The sequence below is a fragment of the Cetorhinus maximus genome, unplaced genomic scaffold, assembly GCF_964194155.1.
Source record: "Cetorhinus maximus unplaced genomic scaffold, sCetMax3.hap1.1 HAP1_SCAFFOLD_201, whole genome shotgun sequence".
In the NCBI taxonomy this organism is placed as follows: Eukaryota; Metazoa; Chordata; class Chondrichthyes; order Lamniformes; family Cetorhinidae; genus Cetorhinus; species Cetorhinus maximus.
This window is the reverse complement of record NW_027596179.1, coordinates 607,191-624,133: the sequence shown is the minus strand read 5'-3', so window position 1 is coordinate 624,133 and position 16,943 is coordinate 607,191. Positions and strand designations below refer to the sequence as shown.

The 16,943-nt window shown below is 40.9% G+C and overlaps 1 protein-coding gene across 1 annotated transcript in view; it reads left to right on the top strand.

The window, feature by feature from the left end:
• The window catches only part of LOC144673021 (E3 ubiquitin-protein ligase MGRN1-like), a gene marked incomplete at its 5' end in the record, with an annotated part of 136,732 nt that overhangs the window by 84,643 nt on the left and 35,146 nt on the right, over positions 1-16,943 (top strand). Inside the window, 5 exons of the mRNA XM_078535020.1 lie at positions 10,808-10,876; positions 11,967-12,126; positions 13,712-13,821; positions 15,512-15,735; positions 16,550-16,670. Of these exons, the coding sequence (XP_078391146.1) occupies positions 10,808-10,876; positions 11,967-12,126; positions 13,712-13,821; positions 15,512-15,735; positions 16,550-16,670 (684 nt within the window). The remainder of the gene's footprint in view (positions 1-10,807; positions 10,877-11,966; positions 12,127-13,711; positions 13,822-15,511; positions 15,736-16,549; positions 16,671-16,943) is intronic.

Sequence of the window (16,943 nt, the reverse complement as noted above, 5' to 3'; positions counted from 1 at the left end):
TTTACCCCACTAGGAGGTCATCTCTCTCTCTCTCTCTCCAGCACTATAATATCCTCCTCAATCCTGCTAGCATGGACACAATGGGACTAATGACCTCCTCCTCTGCTGTAATAATTCTTATGACTCTAATCAATACTGCCATGTTCTTTTATTTCCTTCCTTTTCTTTACTGAACACCTTGGGCCTGATTTTATGGTTCTGTTTCAGGACAGCACAGAGTCGAGAATTAGAAAAATATGGCCGCCACGGCAAAAGTGGATGTCCTCCTTTCATTTCTGTCTCTGGCTATTTTCAATGGAGTGGGAAAGGGGGCAGGTCAGGAACCCCACACAGTGCTGGTTAGAAGTTGCCATCCTGGAAATGGGCATTTTAGGAGTTATGCAATTTTCAGCAAGACGACATGTTTTTGGAAGCCTTCCTGATCACACCTGCAGAGTGGAGGCATGAACCATGGATTGGAGGAGGGAGGAGTGCATGGGGAACCTTTAGTTTCCTGTTGCTTTCTCTGTGGCAACACCTCAGCCAATCAGAGTCGACTTGCCAACCAATTAGCACCCCTTTTCTCCAGTAATATAAATTGTTGTGATTGTTTGAAACTTGGCATTCTTGCATTTGTCCTGATGATTGCAAGATGAAAAGCTTTGGCAGTATGTCTCTTTTTTCAGCAATATTCAAGTACAACTGTTAATAAAAGTAATGAAATAATAGGGTGACTCAGACAGAGCAGATCAAATACCTTCTGATTGACCATTTAGCCGCTTGCTTGCACTTGCTGGCCATCTGAATCCCTGCCTGCTCCACTTTGCAAGGCAATGGCAAGCCCTGTGATGGCAGCTGCAATCTAGAACTAGTTCTCACCTGCATGCAGTGCCCTGGGACAGCTCGCCTCTGGACCACTTATCAGCTTTCCTTTTCATCAATGAATTATGTCAGTGAAGCAGCAGTGGTGCAGGGTCGGGACCCGGAAATGATTCAGCTGTCGGGTTCCCGATCCCAGATTGAAAATAAAGCTCATGATGTCTTTCACTCAGAGCTATGCTTCCATTGTATGCCAGTTTCAATGTATAGTTTGGAAAAACACTTATAAGGCTCCTGTATGATATTACAGGATATTACGATTTGGATTTAGAGGTGAAGAGCTCATTTATTTTAACACTTGAGCCTTGGACAAGAAATTTGGATTCAGATTTCAAAATTCCTCAATTCCTCACCCAATGGTGTTACTTAGTTAAAACCATGAGGCGTGTGAAGAATAGGAAAGTAAGTTGATTGTATTTTGCTATGTTTTTTCAATCTTTTGATTGAAGCTACCTTCTTCATACCAAATTACCTTTAACTTACTCAATTTTCCTTTCTAGAAATCTGAATGTTGTTGTGAAAAAATTGCAATTTTTGTTTGTTGGTGACTGCCATAATAAGTTACTCTTTGTTTTGGGTGAAGAAATAGAAACAGTGGATCAAGGATTAATGAATTAATTATTAATTAATTTCATTTGTTACAAGAAAATAACGATGATTAATGTGACTTTTAAAATATTTCTAATTACTAGAATAAAATAAAACATGTTTTGAAAGGATTGAATGTAATGGTAATAATAATATGAAAACTATAGAGATAACTGTGGAGAGGCTCTCAGTCCAATTTGTCCTATCCTTTTCGCATAATACAAGAAAGAAATTACAGGGTAAAGCAGTTATATGGAGATCCTAATTTAAGAAAGCAGTGGTGAATTCAGTTAATAACGTCCTTGTTATTCAATTGCTCAGACAACACATCATTTTTAAAAATATCTGTCTGAGTCTGTGGAGCTAATGACGGAAATTCCATCATAGCAGTTGGGAGTATTATTTCTAGTGTCAGTTGGTCTCTGCCAGCAGAGGGAGACTTGTATTAGGGAACAAAATAGTAAATTGAGACTTAAATTTCTAAGCTTCTATTGCCTGTATTTTTTTGGATAACCTTGACACACTTCCTCTTGTCAGAGACTTGTACATTTATAATGGTGCATGTGTTATGGGGCTACCACACCTTGGGCCCTACGTGCTTTTTAAAAAATGCTTTTAGGGGCCATTGTCTCTGTCGCACAATATTCTCCCTGTTACACACCTCACAACCATTGGTTGCCAAAGACCATGCTATCCGGTTGGAATATACAATTCTGTACTAAGAACTAATAAAAATGTACAACTAGACCGAAAATTTCAAGTTATAGTTTGCAAGGTTGGCAATATCAAATGCCATAGTGTTCTTCATTATATTTTGGGAAGTGTGTTTGTATAATTGTTTTATTCTAAAAATATTGGATGCTTCAATAGATTTGAGGAAGTTTGCCCTTTATTGGTAAAATGTGCTGTTAAACTCTGCACATTTAATTACAGTTGTATATGAAAAAATATTAACTAACTTCAAGTAGAGTAATGTATGTTTAACTTGAATTCATCTACATTAAATAAGGAAGGAAAACATCACAGGACTTAGTGCAAGATATAAAGTTAAAGAGCAACAAAATGGAACTCGAGTATGTATCGTAATAAAAGAAGCGCTGGAAAAGCTCAACATCTATGGAGAGAGAAACAGAGTTGATGTTTCGAGTCCTACGTGACTCCTCTTCTTTGACCTGCTGAGTTTTTCCAGCACTTCCTGTTTTTATTTCAGATTTCCAGTATCCGCAGTATTTTGCTTTTATTTTAGGTATCTTATCACCTCTTCGTTTTACCCATCAAAATGACCATAGTGTGGGAACAGCTTTTTCTGAAGTTCTCTACCCAAACGCGGTTGCTTGTTGATTGTTCACCGAACAACAGCAAAGTGCTGTGATTTCTTTTACTACAGGTAGGGCACGGAGGCAGGCCCCAAGCCTCCCTCAGCCAGAATGAGGATCAAACTCTGTGCTGTTAGCGTTAATTTGATCCACACACTAGCCACCTAGCCAACTAAACGAACAGGCCCTCCAGTATGGGAATTACAAGATGATTAAACTCCAAATTATTGTTTAAAAGTAAACAATTTTTATTTTGGGCAGAGCAGAGAATGTTATAGAAATAGTGAAGGGCAAGGTTATAGAGAGAATTAAAGACAAGAATTAGAATTGTAAATTTGAGGAGCCAAAATAGGTCAGCATGGTCAGAGGGGTTGCGTAAAAAGACCTGATCTGGTGTGGAATGCAGGTAGTAATGATTTAGATAAATTGTAGTTTAAGGAGATTGAGGACAGTGAGGTAGAAGTAGGCAGTTCTTTGAAGAAGCTATGGGGTCAGAATGGGCTCACGGTGGCACAGGATGCTGAGCTTGCAAACAATACAATGGAGACTTGGATCCACAAATCCCAACCCACTATTCCTTTTCGTACTGTGTAGTTCTAACTAATTCTGTCCATGGCCTTTCTCACCACTGTGCATGAATTTGAAGAATGTTTTTAGTGTTCAGAATACACATCATCTAAAACATCTAGTGGGGTAGTGTGAGCATGCAAGTTGACCAATTCAGAGTATCCCTCTTTAGATGTATCCCCTATTGGGGATAGCATTTTACCATCAAGCCAGATTTTCCATTATTTTGACCAATAAAAGATCAAAAATAATAATCATTGTTAAACAATCTGTCACCATGCTATAGAGCTCTGATACCTTAGGCTCGGTCATGCTACTTATGACCTCAGTTACTGCTGCGCTCAGCACTGTCACTGGAGAGAGCAGAGAAGAGTGGTGATGATCAATCTGGAATTTGTGAACATAAGTAATGAAAATAAACTCCGAATTGAATTTGTTTCAACTCTCAGACTGCTGGAATGCCCAGGGAAACAGCAGTCCCCTTGGGCATGCTAGACTACATTCTTAACTTGTTCATTGACTCTTAAATAAGCAAACTGTAATTCTGCAACCAACACTGATATTACTGTAATAAAGCTACTATGAGCAAGCGGTAATGTCATTACAATAATATCAATGCAGTCTACAAAAATAAACACCTAAAATGTAGTGTTAAATAAAAATTAAACCATTAAACAGTTTAGTTCTGATAAAAGCAAAATACTGCGGATGCTGGAAATCTGAAACAAAAACAGAAAATGCTGGAAAAGCTCAGCAGGTCTGACAGCTTCTGTGGAGAGAAAAACAAAGTTAACGTTTCGAGTCCGTATGAGTCCTTCATCAGAGCTAAAGAGAAGTAGAAATGTGATAAAATTTAAAACAAAAACAAAAAATAGCTGGAAAAACTCAGCAGGTGATGAAATTTATACTGTTTGGGAGGGGTGGGTGGAGCAGGTGAAGCAAGATAGAAGGTCAGCAATAGGTCGGGGCTAAGGAGAGATTGGCAAAATGTAATTGACACAAGTTTAATTCTGATGTTTACATTACACTTTGACTATGCCCTAATTTAATGCATTTTCAGCAACCATTGAGAGTTCAACTATTTGTCGCCTTCTGCACCAAGGTGCAACCATTTACAGAAACTAGTTCTTTTTAAGTTATAAACTTAAAATCCCTCAATTTAAAGCTTAAATTTTTGGAGTAACTTAATGTTTCAGGCTACACCCCTCTTTCTGGACAGGTTTGCAGTTATACAAAGTTAAATTATATTAAATCAACAAGACTCAAGTCTTACTCATTATACTTGTTTTCAAAACAATGGGAAATTATTGTTTTCAAAACAATGGGAAATTATTAACCCATCTTAAACCTTTCATCTTTTAATCACTTGAAAAATGAACAATAGACAGGTTTGTAGATAAAACAGATAAATAGGTTATTAGAGAAAGACTTCAGTGCTAAATGCCTCAAATATTTGCAGAGCAGTGCTTTACAAATAGAATTCGATAAAAGAGAGCAAACGAGAGGATACAAGGACTTGAATGGGACACTGTTCCATTGATTTCTTTACTCTTGCACTGCCACCCCACATGCTGAATCTGCCTTAAGATATGTGGAACTTAGGAGCAGGAGTAGTCCGTTTAAAGTAAGCTTGAGACCATTCATACTGATCATGACTGATTTGTACCTCAACTCCATTTACCTACATTTGTTCCATGTCCTTTAACATCATTACTTAACAAAGATCTATCCATCCCCAGTCTTGAAAATTTCAATTGTCCCAGTATCATGGCAGAAATGTTTACTTTGTGTATGTTGAGATTCCCCTGGTTATGTACTGTAACATCTGAAGCCTGGTGTGATTCTGCCATCTGCTGTCAAAACATGTAAATGCTCATGATTATTCCTAAAAAGCAAATGCTGCTTGTGCAAACTAAGCATGTTCGCCATTTATAATAAATGAGATACCCTCTTCAAATTATATTAACATGCTTTAATTGCTTACCATTAATGTCCAACCACAAAATCCAAGCTTTTGTCTTGTGGCAAAATAATCCAACTCCAGTAGTTGAAGCAAGTTCTGGCTTTTCTGTAGAAATATTCAACAAAAACAGAAAATGCAGGCGACATTCAATAGTCCAGGTAGCATTTGTACATAGAACAGACAAGTTAATTTCAGGTTTAACTTTTTAATCAGAACTAGTAATAATTACAGATGAACAACATTCACAAAGTAAGACAATAAAAGGAAGACGAAAAACACAGTTACTCACACATACACAGTAAATTACTTAAATGTAGAACATGAGATGCATTTAACATCAGGCAATAGGAAGAAGAATAACCTTTTTTAAAATAAAATTAAAGACATTGAAGCAAAAGAAAATGTGCAGCTCTCTGGTGGTTGGGTAAGGCAGACCTGAAGTGGGGCCAGGAGAAGTTTGCAAAGTGGCTGAAGTTCAAGTCTGGTTATTAAAGTCAATAGTAAGGTTAGAAGACTTCAAAATGTCTAGTAGAAAGGTGCTGTTCGTTGACCTTGGAACAGTGTTGAAGGGAAAAGGTTGGAGTGGGAATGGAATAGTGAATAAAAATAGCAAATGTCAGGCAACTCAGGGTAGCAGTTGTAGACAGAACACAGTTGTTTTTGCAAAACCAGCCACCTCCTCTAGCTCGATGTCAAATTTTGTTCGATAATCATTCCTGTGAAGTACCTTGGGACGTTTTACTTCAGTAAAGTTGCTATGTAAGTGCAAGTTGTTCTTGTAGGGGCTCTGAACAATGTTATGGAGTGCGGTGAATGGATAGGAGACGCATCTTCTGTGCTTTTTAAAAAATTCATTCATGGGATGTGAGCTTCGCTGGCTGGGCCAGCATTTATTGCCCATCCCTAGTTGCCTTTGAGAAGGTGGTGGTGAGCTGTCTCCTTGAACCTCTGTGGTCCATGTGGTGTAGGTACTCCCATGGTGCTGTTAGGATGGGAGTTCCAGGATTTTGACCCAGCAACAATGAAGGAACGGCGATATATTTCCAAGTCAGGATGGTGAGTGGCTTGGAGGGGAACTTCCAGGTTTTGGTGCTCCCATCTATCTGCTGCCCTTGTCCTTCCAGATGGTGGTTGTTGTGAGTTTGGAAGGTGCTGCCTAAGGAGCCTTGGTGAATTCCTGCAGTACATATTGTAGATGGTACACACTGCTGCTACTGTGTGTCGGTGGTGGAGGGAGAAAATGTTTGTGGATGTGGTGCCAATCAAGTGGACTGCTTTGTCCTGGATGGTGTCCAGCTTCTTGAGTGTTTTGGGAGCAGCACTCGTACAGGCAAGTGGGGAGTATTCCGTTACACTCCTGACTTGTGCCTTGTAGATGGTGGATAGGCTCTGGGGAGTCAGGAGGTGAGTTCCTCGTCGCATGATTCCTAGCCTCTGACCTGCTCTTGTAGCCACAGTATTTATATGGCTAGTCCAGTTCAGTTTCTTGTCAATGGTAACCCCCAGGATGTTGATAGTGGGGGATTCAGTGATGGTAATGCCATTGAACATCAAGGAGCGATGGTTGGATTCTCTCGCTGGAGATGGTCATTGCCTGACACTTGTGTGGCGCGAATGTTGCTTGCCGCTTGTCAGCCCAAGCCAGGATATTGTCCAGCTCTTGCTATATTTGGACATGGACTGCTTCAGTATCTGAGGAGTCGCGAATGGTGCTGAACATTGGACTATCATCAGTGAACATCCCCATTTCTGACTTTATGATGGAAGGAAGGTCATTGATGAAGCAGCTGAAGATAGTTGGGCCTAGGACACTGCCCTGAGGAACTCCTGTAGTGATGTCCTGGAACTGAGATGACTGACATCCAACAACCACAACCATCTTTCTTTGTGCTAGGCGTGACTCCAATCAGCGGAGAGTTTTTCCCCTGATTCCCATTGACTCCAGTTTTGCTAGGGCCCCTTGATGCCACACTCGGTCAAATGCTGCCTTGATGTCAAGGGCAGTCACTCTCGCCTCACCTTGGGAATTCAGCTCTTTTGTCCATGTTTGAACCAAGGCTGTAATGAGGTCAGGAGCTGAGTGGCTCTGGCGGAATCCAAACTGGGCATCAGTGAGCAGATTATTGCGAGGCACTGCTGCTTGATAGCACTGTTGATGACCCCTTCCATTACTTTACTGATTATTGAGAGTAGATTGATGGGGCGGTAATTGGTTGGGTTGGATTTGTCCTGCTTTTTGCGTACAGAACGTACCTGGGCAATTTTCCACATTGCCGGGTAGATGCCAGTGTTGTAACTGTACTGGAACAGTTTGGCTAGGGGCGTGGCAAGTTCTGGAGCACACGTCTTCAGTACTACTGCTGGAACATTGTCAGGGCCCATAGCCTTTGCAGTATACATTGCCATCAGCCATTTCTTGATATCACGTGGAGTGAATTGAATTGGCTGAAGGCTGGCATCTGTAATGCTGGGAACCTCTGGAGGAGGCCAAGATGGATCATCCACTCGGCACTCCTGGCTGAAGATTGTTGCGAATGCTTCAGCCTTATCTTTTGCACTGTTGTGCTGGGCTCCTCCATCATTGAGGAAGGGGAAATTTGTGGAGCCTCCTCGTCCAGTGAATTGTTTAATTGCCCACTGCCACTCACGACTGGATGTGGCAGGACTGCAGAGCTTAGATCTGATCCAGTGGTTATGGGACCGCTTAGCTCTATCACTTGCTGCATATGCTGTTTGGCACGCAAGTAGCCCTGTGTTATAGCTTCACCAGGTTGACACCTCATTCTTAGATATGCCTGGTGCTGCTCCTGGCATGCCCTCCTCACTCTTCATTGAACCAGGGTTGATCCCCTGGCTTAATGGTAATGGTAGAGTGGAGGATATGCCGGGCCATGAGGTTACAGATTGAATTCGAGTATAATTCTGCTGCTGCTGATGGCCCACAACACCTGGGACACCCAGTCTTGAGTTGCTAGATCTGTTCGAAATCTATCCCATTTAGCACACTGGTAGTGCCACACAACACAATGGTGTTAGACATTGAAGTCCCCCACCCAGAGTACGTTCTGTGCCCTTGCCACCCTCAATGCTTTCTCCAACATGGAGGAGCACTGATTCATCATCTGAGGGAGGGCGGTACGTGATAATCAGCAGGAGGTTTCCTTGCCCATGTTTGACCTGGTGCAATGAGACTTCATGGGGATATTGAGGACTCCCAGAGCAACTTCCTCCAGACTGTATACCACTGTGCCGCCATCTCTGCTGGATCTGTCCTGCCAGTGGGACAGGACATACCCAGGGATGGTGATGATGGAGTCTGGGACATTATCTGTAAGGTATGATTCCGTGAGGATGACTATGTCAGGCTGTTGCTTGATTAGTCTGTGAGACAGCTCTCCCAATTTCAGCACTAGTCCTCAGATGTTAGTAGGGAGGACTTTGCAGGATCGACAGAGCTGCAATTGCTGTTGTCGTGTCCAGTGCCTAGGTCGATGCCAGGTGGTCTGTCTGGTTTCATTCCTCTTGTATTGGTTTGTTACAACTGAGTGGCTTGCTGGGTCATTTCAGAGGGCATTTAAGAGTCTAGAGTCACATGTAGGCCAGACCAGGCAAGGACGACAGATGGGTTTTTACAGCAATCAACAATAGTTCCATGGTCATCATTAGACTTTTAATTCCAGATTTTTATTGAATTCAAATTCCACCATCTGTTGTGATGGGATTCAAACCCGGGTCCCCAGAGCATTATCCTGGGTCTCTGGATTACTAGTCCAGCGACAATACCAATACACCATCGCATCCCCTGCATGAGAAGCTACTAGGAAGGTGGAAGAGTAACCACTATCAACATTCTGGGGGATACCATTGACCAGAAACGGAACTGGACCAGCTATATAAATTTTGTGGCTACAAGAGCAGGTCAGCGGCTGGAAATTCTACGTGAGTAACTCACCTCCTGACTCCCCAAAGCCTGTCCACCATTTGCAAGGCACAAGTCAGGAGTGTGATGGAATACTCTCCACTTGCCTGGTTGAGTGTAGCCCTAACAACACTCTAGAAGTTTGACACCATCCAGGACAAAGCAGCCTGCTTGACTGGCACCCCATCCACCACCTTAAACATTCACTCCCTCTACCACACACACACAGTAGCAGCAGTGTGTACCATCTATAAGATGCACTGCAGCAACTCGCCAAGGCTCCTTCGACAGCACCTTCCAAACCCACGACCTCTATCAGTTAGAAGGACACGGGCAGTATACACGGGAATATCAACATCTGCAAGTTCCCCTCTTAGCCACATAACATCCTGACCTGGAACTATATCGTTGTTGCTTCATTGTCAATGGGTCAAAATCCTGGAACTCCCTACCTAACAGCACTGTGAATGTACCTACAACACATGGATGCAGTGGTTCAAGAAGGCAGCTCATCACCAGCTCCTCAAGGGCAGTTTTTGAAAAATATTTTCTTCCATGCGCAGTGGGCTTTGCTGGCTAGGCCAGTTTTTATTCTTGACCCCTAATTGCTAATTAGGGATGGGCAATACATGCTGGCCTAGCTAGTGACACCTATATCACGTGAAAGAATTTTTAAAAAAATTGTTCATTGAACAGATATTCGAAAAGTGGAGAGGAAGGCAAGGGAGGTTAATTTTTGTGGAGGGATTATGTTGTAAGTGACAGAAGATTGACAAATGCGGAGGTTAGTGGGATGAAAATGAGGACAAAGGTGGGTCCTATCATAGTTGTGGTGGGGGTGTGAAGGAGTAAGAGCAGAGGCCTGAGAGAAATCTATCCCTCTCTCTACCATGGCCATGGGAAGTCCTTTGTGAAGGGAATAGTTGGCATTTCAGAAGCTCTGGTCTGAAGGTGACATCGTCAGATGCTAAAGCTGGAAGCAAGGAATCAACTCTTTATGGGAAGCGAGATATAAAGCAGAGTAATTGAGGTAATCAATGATCTTGTAATAAATGTCATTTTCCAGAGGTTCTGTTTAACAATTCTAATGCTGAATTCATCTTGGCTTCTGTCATAACACTTATCAATGGAAGTCAACCAATCCTGGCCAAGTGGTATATTAATCTTTTTGGGGTGAAATTTTAGACACAGATTCAAGGCTTCTGGGCAAGGAATGCAGGGGGAATATGAGGAAAAGCTTTTTTCACACAGCGAGTGGTAATGACCTGGAACTTGCTACCTACGAGGGTGGAAGAAGCGGAGACTATCAATGATTTAAAAAGGAAATTGGATAGGTGCTTGAAAATAAGCTTGAAGGGCTTTGAGAATAGACTGTGGAATTGACTGACTGAATTGTTCTACAGAAAGCTGAAATGGACTGGATAGCTGAATGGCCACCTCCTGTACCGTAATGAAGCTGTGGCTGTATTAAATTTTGCATAACTTTGGGGCCTCTTCCAGAATTCTATTCAAGAGTCACAGGATATTTCACTTCAGGAAATAAATAATTCTCTGACCTCATCCCATCAGTTGCCTTTCTGTTGGTCTCTCCTGTAGGTCGACCGAGTCAGCTATTTACTACAAGAAATATACGGCATTGAAAATAAGAATAACCAAGAAACAAAGGTACCTATTTCCTGATGTCTTCAATTTGACTTTGAATTTCGTAACTGCACTGGATGAAGTCTGGTATTAGATTTTTAACATTATAAAATCTGTAAGTTTTCTTCTTCTAGTTTGTAGGATTTTTATTTAAAAGGTCTCTTTTCAGTACTTGCAAAAATCCAAATGCAGTTAGCAACAACTGAAGTTATATTCTCCATGGTAAGAGCAGTGGAACGATTGCTTAAAAGACTTAAAGCATATATTGGTGTTGATTATTAAGTAGGACCTAAGAACAAATTAACTGATAATTTTGTTAAATATTGATGGGGATTATACATTTGTTTCTTGTGTCCTGGCAGAGCATGTAACACTAATTCTAAAATTCTGTAGGGTGGAATTGAATGCCTCCCACCCTCCTTCATGGGAACAGTCTGCGCTGTATAATGTGGCAGGAAGGCTTGGGGTGGAGATCCTGTTACCTTCCCGACTCCCCTCAATTAAGTGCCGGGCAGGAAGGGTCAAGGGTGGGCTTCCCACCCAGAGGTCAGTTGAAATCCATAAGTGGCCAATTAAGGGCCTCACAGGCAGGGGCCACGCCATGTGAGCAAACCGTGGTCGGCATGCCTACATCCTGGTTGGGGGTCCCTCCTGTATACTGGCCACTTCTCAAAATAAAGCCAGGACTTGCCTGACTGGCCCTGGGGACTCACCTGCACTTTGGAGCTCCAGAAAGAGTCCTGCAGCCTGTGCCTCCTACAACACCGGCAGTCACGCCTCTGGTATTGGAGAGCTACCAGCCTATGATTGGCCGGCAGCTCTCGAAGGCAAGAAATTCCCCCTGCAGGATCCAGGAGCCCCAATGCCTGATTGCCTTTTGATCACAACTGTGAATCAGCAATGGCTGCAGTGGGGTTGCCACTGGCTCTCCAGCCAGTGGAAGATCAACTGCCTCAAGCAGTAGACCTATCTCGCAGTTTCTGCCAGCACTATGTAATTGGGAAGGGAATGACCTTATGGAGCAAAACATGCTTGATAAGTGAAAAATATTCAGTTGTAAGCAGTATGAAAGCAATGAGTTTCTTCTTTATTTGTCAAATCTCTTTCTTTGCAGCCTTCAGATGATGAGAACAGTGACAACAGCAATGAGTGTGTTGTGTGCTTGTCTGACCTCCGTGATACTTTAATCCTTCCCTGCAGACATCTGTGCTTATGCAGCACCTGTGCAGATACACTACGGTACCAGGCTAATAACTGTCCTATCTGCAGATTGCGTAAGTACTACAGCATGCTCATAATCACAAAGCAAACATGAAGATTGTTGTAGGTCAATGAACAGGAATTTACAAGTAAAATTTACTATGCTTATTTGTATATTTATTTTTAAAACTAGTACAGGTAGAGTATCTCAAAACTGGCAACCTCGGGATCTAGTCCATGCCGAGTTTCGGATCTTGCTGGTTTTCGAAAAAAAATCTTCAAAACCTTATTTCAATGACTAGGGAACACATGAAATCAAAGGAATAAATTCCTTTAGAATACATGTTGAAGTGTTTTCTATCCATCTGCATATCTAGCCTTTCCAGAACACCTTCTTGCTATAACCTCTGAGATATCTGTATAATGTAGTTCCGGCCTCTTAAACATCCCCAATTTTAATTGCTTCACTATTACTGGCCATGCCTAGGCCCCAAGCTCTGGAATCCCCTCCCTACACCTCCACCTCTCTAACTTGCTTTCCTCACTTAAGACATTGCTTAAAACTTACCTCTTTGGCCAAAGGTTTTGAATATCTGCCCTAATATTACCTTGGTGTCAAATTTTGCTTTAACATACCTGTGAAACAATTTGGGATGTTTTATTACATTAAAGGTGCTATATAAATACATGTTGTTGTAGGAGCTTTACATGTATAATCTACATTTCACTACCTAGAGCAGATATTTAGCTAACTCTGTAGTTATTAACCAATACTTGGTTAACTAGACAGCAACTAGCCCAAGTGGCCAATTTTCATGTACGAGCCAAGCATTTAAGTTATTTGATTGTGAAGAAGGGAGCAGGGGGCAGAGGAGGGCGGGCAGCATCATAGCCAAACACAGCCTTGTCTGTATCTAGCACCCCCACTTATGTGTTCGTAATCCAGGAAACCCTGTTGGCAAACAGGTATAGAAATCTCATTCCTTTTTAAACTTTTCTCAATTCGTGGGCACTGAAGCCAATGCGGTACCTTCACCGTTGCCCTGGCAGAGATAGGCTAACATTGTAAAGAACAGGCACTGAACCTTCAACCTTCCTATTGGATGTAGTTTAGTACCTTGTCACGCAGCACATTTAGCACAACCATTTTCTATCCTTTCATTTATGATCTTCAAAACTGTTTCCTTATAAAATGCTTTAAATGTACAAAAACACCAGGTAAACTGTACATTGGGTATTTCAGACAGAATAACTAAAAATGTAGGCAATTTGACACTGAGGGTGAAATTGTCCCAGATTTGCACTACCTGCCAGGTGCATATCGCTTATGTGCCATTGTGAAACACGTTGGCGTGTTTTCCCGCCAATGTGGGTGGATGGTCTGGCAGGCTAGCCTTATAATGATATGTTGATATATTACAGTTAGGTTCCCGACGTCCGATGGCGGGAAACGCAGCGTGCCATCGGTGGGCCGAGCGGACGATCGCAATCTGGTTTCATGCAGTCGGTGGCGTGAGCACCATATTGTCCGCTCATGCCACCGAGCACGCTCAACTCCGGAGGGCATGGAAAATCCCGTCCAGAATCTCTATACATGTCAATTTCTGTTGTCAGCCAGGTTTCTTTCCTTGAATTCAAGAAAAACTTTTCTCTTGCCAGCATTTCGAGCATTGTTGCAGATCCGAGCTGTGAGGAAAAAGCCTGGGGCCTTGTCACCGGTTTCATTTAGTCCTGTCTTAGCACAGACAGTGGACCATGATGACCATTCAGTAAGTCCATCAGGTTATTTACTTGTTTATTCATCTTTATTTTTACTTTAAACTTAAAATAAATTTTTTAAAGAACTAGTGCATGTCTATCGTTGATACCCATTTTGTAGTCATGTTTTGCCTGACAGCTTATTAATATTATATAAATTAGGTACATTAACATATTATGCGTGTTACCTGTTGATTCCTTATCAAAATACCATCATCTTGGTATACTCTAAGTTATGCATTCAGGTAAGAAAAAATAATTGAATGAGCTCAACTATTACTTTCCTTACATTCCACCTCAGGAAAGTGTTTGCACAAACAGTTTACTGTTTAACTGGCAGTAGCAAGCAATTGGCAAAGTTATAGTGATCAATTAGAATGTCGATTTTACTGTTGTACATTTAAAATGTATCCAGAAGTTTTTAATACTGGAATGATTAAGTGCAGTGAATTAAATTCCAGATCAAATCCTGTACACAGTTCTGACAAAACATGAATGTAACATTGGAGTAACATTATTACTGTAACATAAGTGTTTATTTTAGTGTTTATAGTGTGCAAACTGAAATCAAACAAGATCAGTCTGCGCAGGGAGACAGGAATTCCCTGACTTTTGTTAGCCTGAGGGCCAATAGATCTAATTACATCCACCAATTTGGCTAATTATTGTTTCTGTTTTTTCTAAGAAAAGTATGTTGTTTGCTGCTAATGCCTCTATTTCAAAATTAATTCCTAGGTTTCAAATCCCTGTTTGCTTTTGACCCACTTTATCCCCACCTTGTACACCCAATTTGCCTTAACTGCTGGAAGAGCTTTTAGCCACCTCAGCTCTCTGGAACTCCCTCTCTGAACCCCTCCAGCTCTCGTGCTGTGTTAGGTTAAGAAATCTACTTCCCCTCCATCTTTCAGAAGTTATGGTTTTTCCTCCTTTAGCAGAATTAGGCCTCACATGATGAGCAGCCTCTGGTTAATGTAATCTGAGTCACCTTGTGCTTTATAAAATCAAATGGAGCACTTCAGTGAATCTACTATTGGTTTAACCAATGTGCAGCAACTTTACCTCATCAACTATAAGTTTACATAATTTAGGTATCTACATTGTTTCTTAAGGTTGTTTACTATCCTTTCATGGGGTGTGGGCGTCACTGGCAAGGCCCATCCCTAATTGCCCTTGAACTGAGTGGCTTGCTAGACCATTTCAGAGGGCAGTTAAAAGTCAACCACATTGCTGTGAGTCTGGAGTTACAGGTAGGGCAGACCGGGGAAGGGTGGGAGATTTATTTCCCTTAAGAACATTAGTGAACCAGATTGGTTTTTACAACAATCGATAGTTGTTTCATGGTCACCATTACTAAGTCTAACTTTTAATTCCAGATTTTTATTAATTAATTGAATTTTAATTTGAACTCCTGTTCCCAGGGCATTAGCCTTAGCCTCTGCTTCACTAGTTCAGTTACATTACCACCATGGGAATCAAAGGTTGACAACAAAAGGTTGGACTAAGCATAACATATATTTTAAGCCAATTTTTTTCTCCGTTTGCGCAGAAGTAAAACTTTTGGATCAGTTGCTTGGCAAATAATTACCTTAAAGAAAGATTATATCTTTTTGCACTTCAAATGCTTTTGTTTGCTTCATCCTATCTTAGTTTCCAAGTTTATGAGAGCAATTCCTTGCTAACATGATTCTCCTATACCTTTAGACATCTGAGCACATTCCTCCCGGATTTGAGCCAGTTTCTCTACTGGAAGCTTTAAATGGACTTCGATCGCTTTCTCCATCTATCCCTTCTGCTCCCCTATATGAAGAAATCAACTATTCTGGGATTGGGGATGGCTTGTCTCCATCAGGCAGGCAGCTGTCGGCAATAGACAAGATGGTAGATAATTGTCCCCAAAAGCCCAAACTGAGCAAATCCTCAGAAAGGTAAGTGTCCAAGAACCCTCTCTTCAGTTTGACCTTGATAACCATGACAAAATTCTGAATCTCTTAGCAGTTTAAATGGGGTCTACTGGTTTATGGAACTTGTGTACACCTATTTTGGCATTTTAAACTCCCGTGATGCCTGTTTTCAATTTTATGTAGATTTGCTATAGAAACATTCAATAAATGAGGCTACTGCTGATATTAATATTGTATATAATTTACTAAAATCATTCAAAAGAAAATCCTCAGGCAAGTTTCACGTTTTAAAATGAAAATCTATTTTTTAAAAATAAATCTTGGCTGATATTTTAAAATAAAGGATTGTCCGACTGATGGTAGCCAATGTAAACATTGACAGGATTGCATCCAATTTTGTTACCAGATTGGAGATGGGAGGAGTAAGTAAAATAGGACAAGTGAGGAGAGAAATACTGGAAAGGAGGGAGACTTTGAAAAATGAGTGTTGTATTGTTGCTCACATAATATTGACATAACTAGCAAGATATCCAGATTGCTATCATTAGAGAACCTAACAGGCAATAAATCATATATATTAAAATTGTATGCTTAGATCAAAACACCTCAGCTTTATCATACCTGTTTGTATGTTCCCATTTTTGTGTAAGGGAAAAAAAGCAGAGAAATAAACTACCTAATACACCGAAAAACCCTGACATGAACAGAAAAGTTTGTCTATTTAGCCCTGACTGGCCAAATTGGCCTGATGGAATTTAATAAAAAACTTATACCCAGATCTATATTGTTTACATTTGATAATGAAGTGTGTCTGATTTAAAATTGTATAATAATTTAGCAGTCTGCGGTCGCCATCTTCTCCGATACAAGAAGAGGATGAAGAAAAGCTTTCAGAAGATTTCGATGTCCTATTGCAAAAGAATGGACCACAACGGCAAAATGAATCAAGCTCACTAGAAGTAAGTTGCAAAGGCAAGCAGTTGGGATCGGCTAAAAGAAAAATTAATTTAAAGAAGTTAGTTAGCCAAGGAAGTTTTGATTATAATTATTAGATAATTAAAAAAATAAGGATCATTCCATGACCTAGTTTGCAAACTTTTTAATTAATTAACTTATATACTTTAAAACTCAGTTACAGATTGCAACAGTTGGTGGTTGTACCTGATTATTAATTGACCATTACAAGTAACCAAGTGGAAGAAATTTCCCATTTCAGCTCCTCAATGAATAAA